Source organism: Rhinolophus ferrumequinum, chromosome 18 (genome assembly GCF_004115265.2).
Source record: "Rhinolophus ferrumequinum isolate MPI-CBG mRhiFer1 chromosome 18, mRhiFer1_v1.p, whole genome shotgun sequence".
NCBI classification, from domain to species: Eukaryota; Metazoa; Chordata; class Mammalia; order Chiroptera; family Rhinolophidae; genus Rhinolophus; species Rhinolophus ferrumequinum.
In genome coordinates, this window is record NC_046301.1 from 6,957,030 (window position 1) to 6,977,842 (window position 20,813).

At 34.9% G+C, this 20,813-nt stretch overlaps 1 protein-coding gene across 2 annotated transcripts in view; it reads left to right on the plus strand.

The window, feature by feature from the left end:
- The window catches only part of FAT4 (FAT atypical cadherin 4), a 159,362-nt gene that overhangs the window by 67,293 nt on the left and 71,256 nt on the right, over positions 1 to 20,813 (plus strand). For both annotated transcript variants that reach the window (XM_033133778.1, XM_033133779.1), the window contains exons 2-4: positions 9,212 to 9,343; positions 16,680 to 16,941; positions 18,249 to 18,599. In XM_033133778.1, the coding sequence (XP_032989669.1) occupies positions 9,212 to 9,343; positions 16,680 to 16,941; positions 18,249 to 18,599 (745 nt within the window). The remainder of the gene's footprint in view (positions 1 to 9,211; positions 9,344 to 16,679; positions 16,942 to 18,248; positions 18,600 to 20,813) is intronic.

A 20,813-nucleotide genomic window follows, 5' to 3' on the forward strand; every position in this document is an offset into this window, starting at 1 on the left:
TTAGCTTAGAGCAATCCCTTTAACATTTCTTGTCAGGCCAGTTTACTGGTGATTAACTCCTTTAACTTTTGGTTATTTGGGAAACTTAATCTCCTCTTCAATTCTGAATAACCTTGTAGGGTAGAGAATTCTTGGTTGGAGTTTGTTTCTTTTTTTTTTTCCTTTTCTTTCAGCACTCTGACTATATCATGCCATTCCCTTCTTGCCTGTAAAGTTTCTGCAGAAAAAACTAATGGTAGCCCTATGGGGTTTACTTTGTACTTCACAAGTTGGTTTTGTCTTGCTGCTTTTAAAATTCTGTTTTTATTCTAAACTTTTACTATTATTACTATAATGTGCCTTTGTGTATTTGTCTTTGAGTTCATCTTATTTAGAATTCTCTGGGCTTCTTGAATCTAGATGTCTGTTTCCTTCCCCAGATTAGGGAAGTTTTGAGCCATATTTCTTCAACTAATTTTTCTGTTCCTTTCTCTCTGTCTTCTCCTTCTGGGACCCCTGTAATGCAAATGTTATTCTTCTTGATATCCCAGATTTCCTTTAAGGCATCCACTTCTTATGGCCATTACTTTGAACTCTGTACCAGGTTCAGGTACCTAACTCTGTTAGGTTGTTTATCTCCATTTTGTTAAGGGCTTTTTATGAGGATTTGTTTTGTTCCTCTCTATTTTGCCTGTCTCTCTATATTTGACTATATGTGTTAGGTGAAATGGCCACCTCTCTCAGTCTTGAAGGAGCAGCCTTGTGTAGGAGCTTTTTCGTGGAGTCCAGAAGCACAATCTCCCCTGTTCACCAGAGCCAGGCACTCTATTATCCCTCTTGTGTGCTGTGTGTACCCATCAGCTATGATAGGACCATGGCTACTAAAAGGGCTGGGCAGGGCTCTGGGTGCTCACCTGCCCAGGTGCAAATTGGTCACTGCACAGTGAGGGTGTGGTTGGGGTGCTTGCTTGTTCCAGTTGCAGCCTTGGACTATGCACTAGGTCGTTGGGGTACTTCTCTGGCCTGGTTGTGGCTCTGCTGTTGCATGGGCAGGGCAGGGCTCTGACCCTATAATATATAAACTTATTGAAGAAATCAGAGCAACAAAATACAATTATTGAAACAAGTATTTTTTTGACAGTACTGTTAGTTAAAAGGTATATTTAAATGCAATCTTAATGGCATTATCATAGTATCTTTAGAGGTAATATTTGTAAACTCTAAGCATTATTTTTGGTGCAATTCTTTGTCAAAATTTATGTGGTCTAGGTAATAGTATTATTGGAGGAATTTAATTTGGGGGTATCAGTTCCACAAAAATAAAAAGAAAATAATGTAAATATTTGTCACTAAAAAAAAAAAAAACGCACTGTTTGCCTTGATGCATCTTCTTTGACTATTTTATTTTGTGCACTTTATGTCTGTCCCATGAACCATTTAGATTTTAGCCATTCCTGAAAATGAATATTCATGACTGAATGTTTTAGGAGAAAGAAACAGGTTCGTTGTAGACATTTTAAAAGCAATAACTTTCAATAATATCTACAGAGAATTTATCTACAGAAAGTTTCTTTACTTGTAACTTAACACCCATCACCTTTCTCCTGAATAATTAATAGTTTTCAGTGGCTCTGATAAAACAAATCGTCACAGCTTATTTTTCCTTAATGTAAATATGAAGGAACTTAAAAATGAACAAAAATGTGGATAAAATAGTATTTGTAGAGACAAATATTAATTTCTGCAAAAATCAGATTCCTGTTGCCATCAAATACATATTTTGTATGAAAGATCATTTTCTTCATGAAAAGATCAGAGACATTTTTCCTGGCATTCAGCTTGTACCCAGCTCTGGCTCTTTCCAGAGATCTCTGGAAAAATCAATGGGCTAGAGTTAGGAGGCCGGACGTTGTTTTTCTTAAATAAATCACTTGACATTTTGATGCCTTGCTTTGGATTCCCTATAAAATAAAGAAGATGGATTTGATACTATTTAAGATTCCTTCTAAAAATTTTAATACATTTACTTGCAGATGAATGGATTTATGAACTTTTTGTGAACTATAAATTATGAAACTTCTCGAAAGGAAAAAAAAGACTGTTTTTCATCCTTATTTATTAAGAACCGTTTTACATACATTGCAGGAAGGTTATGAATTACAAAATATGTTTGGGTATTTATCATCCTGATTCACTAAGGACCACTTTACTTAGCTTGCAGAAAGGTTATGGGTTTAAGAATGTTTTTAATTGTGATTGAGATAATGACCACAATGCAATTATCAGTTTATTAACTGTGCAATGCACTCATAATGGACTTTGTTATTTTCGTCAATTCCTTAGCTTGACTATAATGTATTACTTTCATAACATCAATTTAAATCAATGAAATGCCCTGTCTCAGAGTTATAGATAAACATATGTAATTATTTGATAATTTGCTATTGCTTATTAACAATTGCTCATTGATTATACAGTTGTGTTCTAATTTACTCACTTAAAAATTAAAAATAAATGCCCCAAATATGATATTATCATTGATGCAGTGCAGTATAAAAGTATAGACTGCATGTTCCAGGAAAAAAAGGAGGAAAGCCTTATACTGATTTCATGGCAATTATTTACACAATAAGACTTGGAGTTTTAAAATATCCATTTAACTGTTCAACGAGATGAATATCGAGGACTCTGTTCCTTCAGAATAAAGAAGTTTGGTGACAATATTTAAAGCCATATTTTTAATTTAACTTTTTTACTTTTATTAAACAATCAGAAGACAGATCCATTTTTAATTGCTTGGTCGTTAGCCCCCTTAATCGCAACATGTTTTTGTCTCTAAATAATCATTCACTCACCTGGTTTCATTTCCTAGGGATCAGGTGTCTCATCCAAGAAAGACATTATTCTGAAGGCCCCTGAATGGTGAGGCAGAGTGATGGTGCACAATACATGTGACTCCACCATTAGCTGCAGCTCAGGTTTTGTTGTGAATAAGTCCACACCAAAGCTACCATTGTAATTGTAGCAGGTGAAGCCACATCTGTCCCTATAAGGCCAAAGAGCAAAGCACAAAGGTCAGCATTTGATAGGCAAGCATAAAATATGCAAGTGCCTTATCTTCACGGTGTATTGTCTCTTTCATCTTTGTGGGTCAGTTCTCACTAACTTTCACAATTGATACCTTGAACATGCCCCCTGGACTTAAATTATGGAAGCTGTTGGCAGTTTTTGTTTTGTTTTTATTTAAAATACAGCCACTTGTGAAGAGAAGCTTCTGAGTTCACAGTGTGATTTTTTTCCCCCAAAATGAATATTTAAATGCAATTATTTTACTCATTTCAGGTCTAAACAAATGTAAAGATAAATTTAAAACACTGGGGGGGCCATGCAAGCACTAAAAGCATAACGGTGCTGTGGTTTTGGTTTGTCTTTAAAAGAATTGCATGTATTTTTCAACATGTACTTTTTCTTAAGTTTAGGCATATTATTGTAGACTATTTTTAAATTTCAGAATTTAAAAATAAACCACTAATAGCCATTGTCGCTATTATTTACAATGATCTAATTTGTAAAGAAAGAAAGAAATCTTTAAACATTATTATGTCTTCATTTTTGTTTCCAGACACCTGAATTAAACTTTTAATGTTTGATTCCTGTGTTCTATATAATAACATTTCAAAACAAATCATACCAAATATTAGTCCAAAGAGCACATAATAATGGAATAAGACTCTTCGGCCGGTGGCAGACCCAAGAGTGAACTAAGTACATACTGGGACCTGGAATTATCAGGAAGATGGTAACTGGCAAGAGCAACTCAGATTTATCCATGGTGTGGGGGACAAACTTCTTGAAATCAGGTTGTCAGCAATGTGTTTTTCCAGGGATAACAGAAAATGTTTCTGTTTGTACCTGTTTTTACCAAACTTCACTTCGACCTTATTCTCTTCTGTATTTTCGTGACTAGCATATGCCTGTTATATGGTAGATGCTAAAATGCGAAATAAATAAACATTGGAATCAGTGATCACCTTATAGGCAAACAGGGTCCACAATCTTGGAATTTCTGGTAGATGGAAACATGGCACAAGGGATCCTAAGTGATGGAATTGCAAGATAACATCTTCCTGTGTCAATGAGTTCACATTTCCTCTCCTACATAATTTATGCCCCAGGCTATTGAGAGAACTTAAGAGAGGCCATGCTGAAAATTCTTCAGGACTATCTGAGGATGTGTGGAGTAGAGAAGAGAGACTGAATAATCAAAAGAAAATATCCAGATTAAAAAAAAAAAAAAGGAACATGAAGTTCTAACTTTTTGATTTGTAAGCTGACATTGATTTTGGGGAAAAAGTTAGCCTCACTTATTAAATGGATGGCCTAAGGTATCCCTAATCAAAACTATAACCTTTACATATGTCAGAATACAATGAAACGTTCTATTAGGTTTGTGCAAAATTGTGATTTTTGCAATTATTTTTAAACTTTTAAACCACAATTACTTTTTTTTTTATTAGTTTCAGGTGTACAAAACAATGTAATAGGTAGACATTTATCATTTACACCCCTCACACAGTGACAACCCCTCCCCCAATCTACTACCTCTCTGACATCACACTACAGCCATTACATTTCCACTCTCTCTGTTCCTAATGCTGTAGTCCACTTCTTGTGAATATATCTATATCTATCTCTATATATGTATGTATATATATATATATCTATATATAAAATTGTAGATGACATTCGTTATTATTTAGCTTCAGGTGTACAGCACAGTGATCAGGCATCTACACCAACCCTGAAGTGGTCTCCCTAATAAGAGAAGTGTCCATCGGATACCCTACAAAATCTTTACATTATTGATTACATTCCCCAAACTGACTTTCGTGTCCCCGTGGCGATCTTGTGGTTACCGACTGTGCTTTCTAATCCCCTCACCTTCTCCCTCATCCCCATCTCCCCTCCCATCTAACAACCCTCAGTTTTTCCTCTGTATCTCTGAGGCTATTTCATTTATTCTTTTCTTTAGATTCCATATGAGATCATATGGTATTTGTCTTTCTCTGTCTGACTTATTTCAGTTAGCGTAATGTTCCCTAGGTCCATCCATACCGTTGCAAATGGTAAGATTTCATTCTTCTTTATGGCTGCGTAATACTCCATTGTAGAAATGTACCACAGTTTCTTAATCCAGTCGTCTACCGATGGGCATTTTGGTTGTTTCCATGTCTTGGCTATTGAGTATAGTGCTGCAATAAACACAGGGGTGCATAAATTTTTTCGAATTAGAGTTTTGGATTTCTCTGGATAGATAACCTAGGAGTGGAATTGCTGGGTCATAAGGTAGTTCCATTTTCAGTTTTTTGACATACCTCCATACTGATTTCAATAGTGGCTGCATCAATCTGCAATCCCACCCACAGTGCACAAGGGTTCCCTTTTCTCCACATCCGCGCCCACACTCGTTTGTTGATTTATTGATGATAGCCATTTTGACTGGGGTGAGGTGGTATCTCATTGTGGTTTTTATTTGCATTTCGCTAATGATTAGTGAGGTTGAGCATTTTTTCATATGTCTGTTTGCCATCTGTATGTCCTCTTTAGTAAAATGTCTCTTCATGTCCTGTGCCCATTATTTAATTGGGTTGTTTGTTGTTTTGGAGTTGAGTGAATTTTTTATAAATTTGGGATATTAATCCCTTATCGGATATATCATTGGCAAATATCTTCTCCCATTCAGTAGGATCCCTTTTTGTTTTATTGATACTTTCTTTGCTGCGAAAAAACTTTTTAGTTTGATGTAGTCCCACGTTTATTTTTTCTGTTACTTCCCTTGCCCAAGGGGATATATCAGTAAATATATTACTGTGGGTAATGTCTGTAAACTTTCTTCCTGTGTTTTCTTCTAGGAGTTTTATGGTTTCAGATCTTACATTTAAGTCTTTAATCCATTTTGAATTTATTCTTGTATATGGTTTAAGGAGGTGGTCTAGCTTCATTTTTTTGCATGTGTCTGTCCAGGTTTCCCAGCACCATTTATTGAATAGACTGTCTTTAAACCACCATAAATTCTTGCTTCCCTTGTCGTGGATAAAATGACCATGTAGGCATGGATTTATTTCTGGGCTTTCTATTCTGTGCCATTGATCTACGTGTCTGTTTTTATGCCAGTACAATGCTGTTTTGATTACTGTAGCTTTGTAGTATAATTTGATGTCAGGTATTGTGATACCTCTCACTTTGTTCTTATTTCTCGAGATTGCTGAGGCTATCCGGGGTCTTTTATGGTTCCATATAAATTTTAGGATATATGTTCTATTTCTTGAAAAAAATGTCCTTGGTAGTTTGATAGGAATTACATTGAATCTGTATATTGCCTTACACACTATGGACATTTTAACGATATTAATTCTTCCTATCCATGAGCATGGTATGTGTTTCCATCTATTTGTATCTTCTTTAATTTCTCTCTTCTGTCTTATATTTTTCTGAATACAGGTCTTTTACTACTTTGGTTAAATTTATTTCTAGGTATTTATAGTCTTTGAAGCAATTGTAAAAGGGACTGTTTTCTTAATTTCTCCTTCTGATAGTTTATAATTGGTATATACAAATTCATAGGACTCACAGGGCTCTTTTGAGGATTTTCTCAAAATCCTCAAAAGTGTGTGTGTGTGTGTGTGTGTGTGTGTGTGTGTGTGTGTGTGTGTAAGTGTGTACACACACATATAACCTAAAACAATGTCTGGCACATGTGTGTTAGTTATTTTGTTACAATTATTAAAATACAGAAGGGGTTCTTTCTATTAATGTACTCACCATTTACAATACGAAATCTTGGTATACTCAAACTCTTTCTACTGTGTGGTACTGTTTCCTTTTGTATTTTGACATATTTAATTGGTGCCAATCTGGATTGGTTTTACTCTCAATTTAGTGTTCTTTCGTACATACCCACACACTCACATAAACTTACACAAACACACAGCAGTCATATATGCACATTCTTTCACAAATACATTTACAAAATATCTCTATATCAGTCTTGTGTGTGTGTGTGCGTGCAGGCACGCACACACACACACACAACACACACACACACACACACACACAAGCACACACAAGATTGGCATGTTAGTTTCCAATTAGGCCAAGTCAGAATTAGAGATGAAAGACAATTCATAACTTTTAAAAACTTATAAGTTAAAAAGTCAGAATTGTATTCTGAGGTATTCAGATCAGTTATCTCTTATTATTCATTTGTTTTTCTACTGTGTTTTAAGGACTATGCACTTATGTATGAAAACACACATATATAGAGTGAAGTTAATTACTAATTTCTGAAGAACATTGATGATTAAATTTTTGGATGTCTGTCAGATTAAATTTCAGTCATTGGTTCTTAAATCCATATTTTTCAGCCGTTTGAAATACATATGTATGTATATGTGTATGTATGTATGAAGCCCTTTTTATGTGAAAGTGTAGTTAGTACATGTTCAAATGTACCAGATCTGAACAGTGAATTGAATGGTTCAATTTAGGTCATCGGATCTGGAATTCTGATTTGTTGAATCCCTTTTCTCAAAATCTCTCAGGAACTCCTAGGTCTGTCCTGATAGCTTGAAAACCAAGATCAACTTTCTATCAAACACTTCCCTCTATGTTAAGCATTTTTATAACATTATCAAAGTCTAGTCTTCATAAAATGCTCTAAGACACTTATTATCCCGATTTTAAGATAAGGAGAATAAGTCTAAGAGAAATTAAATGCTCACGTTTGCTCAGCTAAGAAGTTGCAGAACCAGAATCTGAACTCCAGCCTTTCTGATTCAAAACCCCCTGCTACTAGCCACCCTGCAAGGAAGCTGGACACGTTCCTTCTGTGCTGCAGTAGCTATTGTGGACATTTCCTGAAAGGAAGTACTGTCAAAAATTGGTGCTGACCAACCAGAAGTGGCCGATTTCTAACTGCCGAGATGCCTGTCGTAACCATTCCCTAGACTCATTTGAGCCATTTGCTTTGATCAAAACCCTCCTACCAAGAGGAGGAAGTAGAGGTATAATAATTATTTAGTGTTTAATTTTGTATACTGTTCTCTGGGTTTTTTTTTTTTTTTTTGTCCTTTTTATCAATTGCTCATCCATTTATTTGTCTAGGTCACCTACATTTCCCTCTCCTTCTTTGTCACAGAGTGATGGCAATCCCTTCTTCTTTCACCCCCCACCCCGCCCCCACACTCCCTCTTGAAAAAGGAGAAACCAGAATTATTTTGCTCTCTCCGCATATTTATCCTCATCACTTTTGTATCTGATGGAGTTTTTACAATATAACTATAAAAGATGACATTTCATCCTATGAAAAAAAATGTCTTGTTTATAACCTAGCGAAATGAATGGTTGGATTTTTCTCCATGACTTAGTTTTGTGACCCAATTGGGGAAACTTTCAGTTTTATTAGCTGCTGTCTTCTCTTTTCTTATCGGATATTCAGCTTTTAGCACTTAGCACATGGCTTAAAGTTATTATTTAGACTTCACAAATCCTTCCTTCCAAACACTTCTCTTAGGTAGGAAACAAACAAATAACTCTGCCTATGATCTTTCAAACAAAGCTGTAATATTTTCAATCCATATAAACACTACATCTGAAAAGAATGCTTGTTTAGCTTTAGTCACATTAAAAAGTGCTGATAGGAGTGGAAATACAAAAGGAGACGTGTGTGTTCTTTTTCCCCATAGGTTGAGAGTTGACTCTAAAAGGGAAAATGCTGAGTTTCTTAAAGCACAACGTGAACTTTTTTATTTTCCTCAGACATGAGTTGCCAAAATGTAAACATTTCAAGAAGAAATTTTACACCACCTCATCTGTGTGTCAAATGACATTTAATGGTTGAATGAAAGAGTCTGAAATCTGGGCAGCTCTTTGCTGCTACACAAATCTGGGAATTAAAATGACAGTTGATCAGTGGACCTTTTCTAGTATAAACTCCAAGGTAACCATTTAAAATCAGTTACTAACAACAAGTCAGACGTTTTTTACTCAAATGTATATTTTCCTATGAAGATTTCGCAACTTTCTCTAGGGCATTCTCTGTTGTTTGGATGTTACATATAAAGGTGCTGATTCTTTTTGGAAGGCCTAGTTGAATGGACCCGTGCTCTTCATTTGAATTGATACCTTGCAGACACGTAGGGCGTTCACACGTGGTTTTTCTCTTTCCTTGTAGGTGGAAATAACACTTCAGGATATCAATGACAATCCACCAGTATTTCCAACGGACATGCTGGATCTCACCGTAGAGGAGAACATCGGAGATGGCTCCAAAATTATGCAACTGACAGCCTTGGATGCTGATGAGGTAACTCAGACCTTGTCTCTATATTTTTGAAACCTAGTATTCCAGTGATCTATCAAATTTCTAGTGTATGATGACAATTTTATTACCCAATAAGGTTAAGCATTGTGTGCTCTTTCCCAAAGAACGTTAATTGTTGAAATGTGTTGTAAGGATGCTAATACAGAGACTGTCGAGAGGTCAGTTTCCTTTAATCAGCAGTTCACAACTCAGTTAATCACTGGTTGCATTTTAGATTTCTTAGCCACATTGTTTTAATTCTCAGTTTAAAAAAAATCCCTATTTTTTTATGCTTCTATTATTACAGCATGCGGCCTTATTGCAGGTAAGGATTGATTTTTATTTGTGACTTTAAAAAGCAAATCATTTAAAAATTTAAAAATTTAAGGCTATCTTATAATTTTTCATTTAATTTGAGTATATGTATGAAACAAAATATATAATTCTATAATAACTATATATTTTAAGGAAATTATTTTGGCAAGCTAAGGATTTTTTTCAGTTTCATTAATAAACAGAAATTTTGCCTCTGGGTAAATGTGAAATTTGGGGGCACAACTTAGGTTACTATCTTTTATATTTATATTTTAAGTTTAGTTATGTAATCATAATGCTCCAAATGTCATAGCAAATTATATAATTTGTAATTTATATTTTTTCCATGATGAGGAAAATTGCTTGTTTTCTCCTCATTGCTAGTTAAAGAGATTATTTAATGTTCTGAGTTTCGGAAGGAGGAATAACCTTTCCAGACACCAATATCCCCTTTCTCCTTAATCTAAGCTCAAGACAGATCAGAAGATTCCCTTACCTTCAGTTGAATTCCAGACATGTTTGAAAACTTGATTTTTGGTCTACGAGTAAGATCGTCATAATTTTATTTCTTTGACTTTAAAGCGGTAAATAACTCAAAAAAGACTAATTTTAACAGCCAATACAGAAATGTGGTGACTTAGTCACTGACAAATTTTGCTAAAATCTAACTAAGGAAAAGGAAACAAAATGAAGCATAGACATATTTTAAAAAAGGTTTGGTGTTTTAAATTTAGTACCTTCTATTCAGTTTTATATAGTGAAAAGTTTATTCCCAATTCCAGCTGCCATTTAGAGTTATATGACTGAATATCTCTATTATTGGTGATAGATATGAGATAACGTCAGCAATACTTCAGTAAATACTGCATTTCTTGAAGCTCAACATTGATAATATACAAGTATATTTGGATAGCTTAATTCATAAAATTTCATTAACTCTCATTTAGCAAAATAGCAGGAAAAAAGCTTATGCAATTGCTGTAAGACAGTTCACTTCAAATTATTGTAATTGTAATGACTTTTTCATTGGCTATACTCTGTAAGACTAGAACAAATAAACTGCATTTATACCAAGTGATTTATTCAAAGAGTGAAGCAATAACCATGTTAATTATAATATGTACGTGTCCTAGAGGGATATACTACTCTATTAAAAACTGATTATTTGAGAGAGATGCCAACATTCAACGCTTTTAATGCTATTATGTTGTACTGTTAAAATTTTATTCCCTCTCTTATTTTTCTTTTCAAGATATGACCAGGGTTATACACATGGAGTGCTGCTTACATGTTTATTTTCTCCATCTGAATTGTGTGTGTGTGTAGAGGGTACTTGCATTGCCTTCAAGTTCACCTTTTGAGATACATTTATATTTACGATGAGATTTGTGGGAAGCTGGAAAGGTCCTTATGTCTCTACATCCACACAGTTTTAGTGCATTTTGTTTTATTTCTATTGAGCTTCATTTTATAAGGTTTTTAAAAAATGTAAGTAACCATGCAGGTGTTATCACATAGACATTCTAGTTTAAAGAAATCCTGAATGTAAAGTGTATGTAGGGTATGCCAGAAGTGCGTTTGGGTAAGAGAGCAGACAAATCTAAGGCTATGAAGCAGGAACCCACCCGGGAAATGGAGGGAGGATTGTTTGCAGTTCCAGGGGAGGTCGGGGTGCCAACAGTTTGTGCAGACTGTCACTATGCCTGAAGGCATAAGGGATCCCCACAGACTTTGTAACGGAATCTGTGCCTGGAGGGGTGGAAGTGGGAGAGGGAAAGGCAAGAGAGGTTGAAGGGAGGTGGTAGGTCCACCTCCAACTGAAAGGAGAGGAGGGCTTTTGTAAAACTGCTTCTGGACTATACTTTTTTTAAAGATTAAACTCGTGAGTTCACTTTCCTTCTTGAATACATTTTCTCTTAATTATTTTTAGTAGTGTTTTAATGACTACTATTTCAACTGCTGACTTGTCCTGATGCCAAACAGAATGGATATCTAAGCTTCCCAGGGTGCTCAGAATTATTGGCTCGTTGTTGTTCTTTTGTTTTTTGTTTTGAGTGGCTTACAATACATTAATATTAGCACTTTGACATAAAATCTTTATTCTGTATTTGACTCTATTATCAGCTCCTTACCTCTTAGTTGAATTTGAAAATATATATACATATATGAGTATATATGTATACAAGGATATGTATATAGTGTATGTATACATATTTGAAATGTTTCTCTTACCAACTCATGGTTCTATTTCCTTTCTTCACCTAGTTTGACTAGGACTCAGTGTTTAAATGCAAGAGGTTCTTTTACTTTGTGGTCAGTGTTAACCTAAAAATAAAAAGCCAAAGTAAGGCAACAAGCCTGTATTTGAGATTTAAAAAAAAAAAAAAATGCAATCCCGGGGCATAGATTGAGGCAGAAACCCATATTATATCCCAATTATCGGGTGAGGGCAAAGAGTTTTTATGAGAAAAGAAAAGGAAATAATTACATGACTAGAGGAAAGGAATTTCTATTGGTGATAACAAGTTAAGTTACTCTTTAGCTACTAGTATTCATGGCTGGTTACTGATTCTAAAGAACGGTCCATAACATCAGTCCTTGTGGTCAGGATGTCTGCTTTCCTGTTAGCTTTACAAACAGTTGTTCAGAATACAGTGTTGGTTTGGGCCAGTCTGAAGGTGATTTGCCCTGTTCAAACATTCCAAAGGTTCAAGGAGAAAGACGTGCAAGGCAGTTCCTCTGGGATGGTGGCTCCGACTCCATTTTGAAATGGCTCCATTTATGTCATTTTTCACATCAGCATTAAATTGTCACACAACTGTCCAGTCAATTGATTTAGAGAAATATAATTTTTGTAAAACACTAAGATTATGTAGGTTGTCAACAAATTACGCATATGTGTTGATATATGCTTTACTATTTATAAAGTTTTCCTTAATAATTAAGTCAAACATAGAAGTAGTAGTATGTTAAAGAAACTCTGGTAGGGCACTGGAGAATAATGTCTGGGTAAAGGAATCAGTTTTAGAAAATAACATGTACATGCTAAACTTAGTTTAAATATCATTTGGAACACGTGTTAGACTGAGATACACATCTTTCAGAAGCACGTGACTTTGTCAGTCTCTTGTTTCCTTTTGTAAACAGAATTATTATGCTTGTAATGGTCCAGGATACTCAAGCTTTGTTTTGTGGTACCATACTTGTTTTTGAAAATACTGCTTAAGGTTGTAAAATGCATTTGCAATTTATAGCTATTTACTTTTAGAATTCCTTCATGTGCTTTTGTCTCTGTGGTTCCTCAGAGAGTAAAATATTTTTAAACAGCATTATTTTTACTGTGCTGCAGCTGAAATACAATATTTGTTTCCGGATACTGCATATTTCGGATATTAAATAAATAGACTTTTCAAAAGATCTAATTAAATCATAAGTCTTGGCCAGACATTTTCATATATTCACTAGAACTATTCACCACATCAGCTGATATTGAATACGAAAAATATTGTTTTATCAACATAGTTTGATACCTTTGCTTACGTTCAGAAGAATTATAAGTTTAGGAGTCTTATTACAGTCATTTTATAGACAGGACATTTCTAAATTTCAAACTATTTGTATATAATAGCTTTTAATATGTTTCGTTTCTTTGTTTTTCCCTAATTTCCAAATACTTACCATTTTAAGAAGTCAGAATTGAATGTAGCTGTTTTCATTCCTGGACTGTTTTAGTAGAATAATGGAACTCCTTGTAAAATAGAACAAATAGTACAGAATGTGGTCAGATTAGAAGTCTAAAATTCTTATTGAATGTTTTTATTAGACCATACAATTACAATAAATATGTTGGCTACTCCACATACACCTGAATACACAAGATAAATGTGGGTAGTATGTTAAACTCAGCTGTTTCATTGCTAAATTAAAATGTGCTTTCAGGCATTCACTTTATGAAATTGGCTTGGGAATGCAGTATGAAAATATAGCAAATGCCACTAAACATACATTTTGAAAGAGGAATTTAGCTTTGTTAAAAAAATTATCGACTTATGTATTTGACTGTGAAGGATAAAATATTTAATCTCTTATGGAAAAGATGTATGGAAACTGTGATTGCTGTAATCTCCCATGACGTCAGCCTCATGTTCCTACACAACCTAAATTTATGTTCTTCCGAATATCCTTCTTGAGAGCTCATAGCCTGGATATTTTAATAAGTACATTTCTAAGAGGTTAACAGTGGTAAAAGAAATATTGTTTTATGTGAGTATATTTAAATAAAAAAGTAATTTTTGAAGTCAGTTCTAGCATTACTTAATACCTCAGTGTCATAATTACATATAATAGAAAATCAGGAAATGCATTTTCCCTAGGATATATAGCAACTCTAATAGTAGTTTTATTTATTCACTTGCAGGTATCTCAGTCATCAAATACACTTAACCCACTATATTTATCTTATAAGAATGTATTAAAAATAGGAATCAAAATAACAATTGGCATCATCATCTACTTACTGTTTCTCAAGGATTATTCTGGCTTCTTTACATGTATTAACTCATTAATCCTCACACCACACCTATGTGGCAGGTAATATTATCATCCTGATAGTCCAGATAAAGAAACATAGGCTCAAAGAGGTTAAGTAGTAGCCCATTGACACACATTAGTTAGTAGTGGAGCAGAGGTTCCACCCGAAAGCATGGCTGCAGAGCATCAGCTCTTAACCAGTACAGTGGAGACTATTTAATTCATTATTTAAATTATATATATATATATATATATATATATATATGAAATGTGCTTTCAGGCATTCACTTTATGAAATTGGCTTGGGAATGCAGTATGAAAATATAGCAAATGCCACTAAACATACATTTTGAAAGAGGAATTTACCTTTGTTAAAAAAATTTTTTTTTTGTATTTGTGAAGGATAAAATATTTAATCTCTTATGGAAAAGATATATATATATATATATATAATTTAATATATATATATATATAATTTAAAATATCTAAATCAAACTGCTTATAATTTCAACAATATAAGTTTATAATAGTTTTTAAAATACTTTGGAGTTAGCATTCCCCATCATCAAATCTAGATGGGTGCTTTAATTTTAATTTTCCTTAATTTCTCTATTTTGTCTCTATTTTACTCTTTCTTAAAACCTTCCCTTTAACCTCCGTGGCAGGCTATGCCTTTGGGTCTTCCCCTAGGTCTCTCCTCCTTCTTTCTCCCTCAACCCCTGCCTCCAGCTCCTTCTCCAACACTTAAAATTGTCAGTATTTGGTCCTTATGCTGCTGTTCCTTTATCTATTCTAATTTAAATTCTCAACAAATCTTGTGGCTTTTACTGCCACCTACATATATTGACCTGCAGATGTTGTTCTCAAATCTCTGACTTCCACATATTCGTTTTCCATGAAGCTATCCTTCACTCTCTTAACATACCACGCATAACATTGCACTGCATAATTTCTGTGTCCAAGCAGATCCTTTCCTGAAATGTCTTCTCTAATTCCCAGGCAAAGTCATTTGATATTACTTTTTTTTCTTTCACTTGTACCTATCACATAAACTTGTTGAAAGGATTGAGAATATATGAGACTATTGCACAAATGAGAATATCGTTATTGTTATTGCTATCCTGTATGTTATACTGGATACACAACGATTTAGACTCTAAGTTCTGGAACAAGGCATCCAGGGTATAAATTCCTATGTCTCAGACTCTTTATTATCAGAATGGGGATAATCTTAGTACTGACCTAACTGGTTTGCCTTTTCAGATTAAGTCACTTAGGGCCCATGAAGGGATGAGCTCAGAGCAGTGGTTAGCACTTAGTAAACACTTAATGAATGTTCTCCTTTCCTCTACTTTCCATTCATTGTACCAGCTTCCTCATTCATGCTTCAGTTTTTGAGGTCCACGGCTCACAGACCTGAGAGGACACAAGAAATCCCCCGTTTTCATTGTACAGAACAGGGACTTGGAACGTGCAAGGAGCACAGAATATATGAAGTGTCACCTTGAGGAAAGGAAGCTCCATTCTTTTGGGCTCCATCTCACCTCACTATCTCCCCACACTATATTCTTCTGTTAAAATTACGTTAAAACTGTCCACACAACCAAACTGTTCAGCAGTAAGGCAAGCGTGTCCTGGTTCCCCCTGCACTTGTGCTTGCACGCAAACATTTCCCCCTAACTTTGCTTTTAAAAAAAATTCTTTGTTTCAAAAGCCAGTTCAGTTCCACACAGAACTCTCCATTCTACCTTCCCTAAATAAATCAAATCAAAAATAATCTCTCATCTGGGCTCTTACTGAGCTCGTTACATGCCCCGTCCGTTTTATACTTTAATTACGTTTTTAATGCTGACTCAAAAGGGACACGAGCTCCGCCAGGCAGACTTAGGTTTGAAATCCACACTAACACTTCCAGGGTGACTTTTCATAAGTTAACTAATGTCAGAACCCCGCGTCTTCATAGGAGAAGCAGCACGTCATGGAGCTGTGACTTGATAATGTATTTATAGTGCTGTCACAGTGCCTGGCAGAGAACAGGCTTCAGGAACTTTCTGATTGTGTGGTGAACAGTAGTGTCACCATTTGTAATATCACAGCGACCACTTTACTTCATCCCATGTGTATATTTTATGAATTAAAACATGTATATGTACCGGATATATACACATGTCTTGTATTCATCTTTCGTTATCGGTATATACTGAGTATCACCATTTTAATACTGTTTTTTCCTTTCTTAAAATGTGTGTACATTTTTGTGGCACCCTCTTTATATATCAAATCCTGAAGGTTGAGGTTTGTTGTGTTATTAATGCAGTGAACGATGGAAGACCATGTAACATAGTACACTAGTCTGTTACCTTCTGAAATCTTACAGTATCGTATGAAATTAAGCCCTGAGCCTCACTGTGTCAAATATATACTCAACATAAGGAATGGTGCTCTTACTGTTCCTCTTCTATCAGTTCAGACGCTCGCCTTTTCTTTCTCTTAGGGTGCAAATGCTCTGGTCACATACACCATCATTAGTGGAGCTGACGACAGTTTCCGCATTGATCCTGAATCTGGGGACCTTATAGCAACCAAGAGGTTGGACAGAGAACGCCGTTCCAAGTACTCCTTGCTGGTTCGTGCAGATGATGGTCTTCAGTCCTCGGATATGAGAATTAACATCACCGTCAGTGATGTGAATGACCACACACCCAAGTTCTCCAGACCTGTGTACTCTTTTGACATCCCAGAAGACACAACCCCAGGTAGGGGGCACACCCTTAGGTGTATTTTGCAAGGATCACCTTTGATTACAATTATGGATTCTGTTGTGGTTGCTTTTAGTGACTAGTTTTTACTATATGCTACTAGGTATAAAAAAAAAAATGCTGGATTTTTGAATCTTTTAATTCACCATCTTTGCTACAATTTCCAAGCAAATTGCTAGATTTTTGAGAGCAAATGAAGTTAGCCATTCATCTGATTACTAGTTACAGATATTTTTGTTTCTGAAAGTATTTATGACATGGGTTAATTTTTCTGGCAACTGTAGTTTTGATATTATTTTTCCATTTAAAAAATGCCAATTGTGATTGTGCTGCTGTGTATAGAAAGAGCAAAGAAAAGCACGTGAAAAGCTATGAATGATGGTGCTAACCTTCACTAGCTATTTGACCCAGGGAAAGTTAATTCATTTCTCTTAGCTTCAATTCCTTGTTCTGTAAAGGGGAACCATAATTTCTGCTGGACTTAGGGTAAAGGTTAATTTGGAATGTATGTGTGAGCTTGCTAACATGGGACTTGAGGATTAACAGGTACTCCATAAACGTTTGTAGAATATAAGTCTTGAATTAATCACCTTGCCTCTTTGAACATATTATGTTGTGACTGTTGAGTTTGACTATTCAATATCCTGTTTATGCTGTGTGTACCTCATACCCATTCCTGGAAAATCTTATCTAAAGTTGAAATTTTATTCTGAATTATAGTTGGGTTGAGTTTGCGTAATAAGGTGTATATTTTGGAAACCCATTCGACAAGAAGGGAACATGTACAGAGGACTGCTTATTCCTCTCTGCAGTTTTCCCTTCACTCCTCAAGATGAGTTGTTCATGTCCTTCATGGAATTCCCACCACATTTAATTCTAGCCTTAATTATAGCGATGGCCATAGGAGCTCTCAAGTGATAGCCCCCGGGTGTAAGTCTGTATTATTGCGTGGAATCCTCAGTTCCTGACAGTAGCAATTGGCCCTCATATATGTTCACTGAACACACCAATATGTGCTTGTGAATTGGTAGTGCCAGTTAGAAAGACATCTGAAGCAGTATCAGTTTCCCGGAACATTTGCACTGCAACGTAAGATCAACATAAGAACTGTTTGTTAACATTCAGGAGTGTTTGTATCAGTGTTGGTGTAGAAATCAGCAGTATGCTGTGTTCATGTATTTTCATAGTGATTCTCTAGTTAAAATATTTCACTGTACAAGTAATTTTGGGGTGTATTTTCATATATTCTCTTCGGCATACCTTGTCCCATTAATTTTAGACTATTAATTTGTTCTTTTTGATAGGTTCTTTGGTAGCAGCTATTTTAGCTACAGATGATGACTCTGGTGTGAATGGAGAAATTACATATGTTGTGAATGAAGATGATGAAGATGGCATATTTTTCCTGAATCCAGTTACTGGAGTCTTTAATTTGACTCGAATATTAGATTATGAATCACAGCAATATTATATCCTCACTGTTCAAGCTGAAGATGGTGGAGGACAATTTACCACCATCAGGGTTTATTTCAATGTACTAGATGTAAACGATAACCCACCTATTTTCAGCTTGAATTCATATAGCACATCTTTAATGGAGAATCTCCCTGTAGGATCTACTGTTCTTGCGTTTAATGTTACCGATGCAGATGATGGTAAGTACTTATTTTATAATACTTTAAAAAAACTTTAAGAAAAATGTAATCAGATTTATATTATATTTATTTAACTGTGTTCAGCTGTCACAAAATTGCATTTTGTGAAAATAAGGTTCAAAGTTGAGGAATAGATCTATAATTTAGCTATAGAGGATTAAACAAGTTGAGTAATTTATCAATTAAATTCTTATTTATGTAACAGTTACATGGCATGCCTTGTTATCTTTTTATAAGCTTAATAATCTCCATCTTACTTTTTTCCCCCTAAATTTGAGGCAGTATTGCAGTTTAGTAAGGTAGACGTCACAAAACACCTTTTTGGTAGGTTTTGTCAGATAAAAAAAAAATGTAGTTACATATATTATTTTAATGTAAAAAGGATAAAATCTGGAAGCAAAAGTAAAAACGAAATCTTCAAAAAATACTTAAGAATATCTAGTTTTATATTTCTGACTGAAAACTGCTAATATTTTAGCAGGCTGTCATGCTTTGACTGAAAGGACAGTCTCAGAGCTCTCTAACTTATGCTAGAAAATCAAGTTGAGATTTCGCATTAAATCTAGACTTCACAGGTGTTTAATTTTTATGTTTTGCAAAAGCACTTGATAAACTTTCTTTTAAAATGTGACTCCCCTGGCCTTTCTTCTATGACCTGTTTTGTAAATACACATATCAGATAATAAGCCTGAGAGATAACATTGTGCAGACTATCAGTCTTTAACTGAACTGTTTGGAAAGTTAATGCCTTGTTTTCCCTCCCATTGGACACAGCTAAATGTCCTATCAGTGGAGCAAACAACGGACAGTACTTTGAAGAGGAAATAGGCCACTAGCTCAAGGATATGCCTCTTGATAGAGGCACAGGGACCTTAATTTAGAATTTCCTGGTGCCCCTGAGTTGGATGATTTATGCAATTTCAGAATGCCCTTCTAGTTTAACATTCTGCTCTATACTTAGTTTCCTTTCAGGAGTCTCTGGAAATGTACCTTAACAAGATATGAGAGGCAAAAAGCACAGTATTTGGTGTATGCTTCAGTTCACAACTTTGGAGATGCTTTCTTTAGAATTGATTAATACCTTCTTGAAGTCTTCTCCTCTGATTGAAGCACAGTTAATACTGGTCACACGATTGTATTACATCTAAGGTAGAAGTGGCTGTAATACTAGTACTAGGTCTCTTGTTGATGATAACCAACCTTTGTCGAGTATTTAGTAGACACCCAGCCCTGGCCAAGAACGTGCACACTCTGTCTCGTGTCCAGCAGCCCAACTCCATGCATTGCCTCCAATTAGACATTTTTAAACCATTGAGATTAATTTCTATTTTGGAAGTTGATTTCTCTATTATTACAGCCTTAATTAGTTTACCTGCTCCCTGGATCTGAGTATTTTCTTATTTGTCCTTGTGACTGACTGGTCCCGACTTGTCTGTCGTGAACAATTTTCTGCCATGTTTCTTTGTGATTTATTTATTATGCATTAGACAGAGCCCATTGTTTCGTTGGATTGTGTGCTCTTCTAGAATAAATTTCATTTATCCTCAAACTTTAAACTGTAGGAAACCGGGAAAATAGCAAATAAGAAACTTTCTTTGTGAAAGCATGCTGGACTATTCCATGCACACATCTGCACAGAGATACAAATATTAGCCATTGACTTCAAGTTACTTTTCGTGGATTTTTTTTTTCTTTGTGTTGGGTAAGAAAATTTCAAGCTACAGTTTGCCATTGTTTTAGTTTTGAACACTTTTATCAGTATAATTTCCTGTGCTTGGTCCTAAAATATAGGACACAATTCCTGTTCTCTCTGAATTTTTAGGATAATGATAAGACTGTACAAGGGTAACTTTGCTAAAATTGCCAACTCAGTCCCAATAAGGAGTTCTCAAAGTATTTTCCAAACAGTATTGTTAAGACTTTTTAAAATTGATTAATTCATCTTAATCTCTGAACAAAATGTTCCTGATGAGGTAATATTGCCAACTTTTTTGGTGAAGAAATTTTACATAATAATAAATTTAAGATTTTCTGTTATCTATCTTCTCCCAGAGTTTAACCCAAAACTTTTGGTTACATGATTATTTAATTAGGATAAAGTGAATATTTTACTGTTTTCACGCGATAAATATGAGTAGTATGTGTACTAATCTCAAGGCTTCCATGCGTGCAGTTTAAAAAGTACTATATTGAGGTAAACTATTATAAATTGAA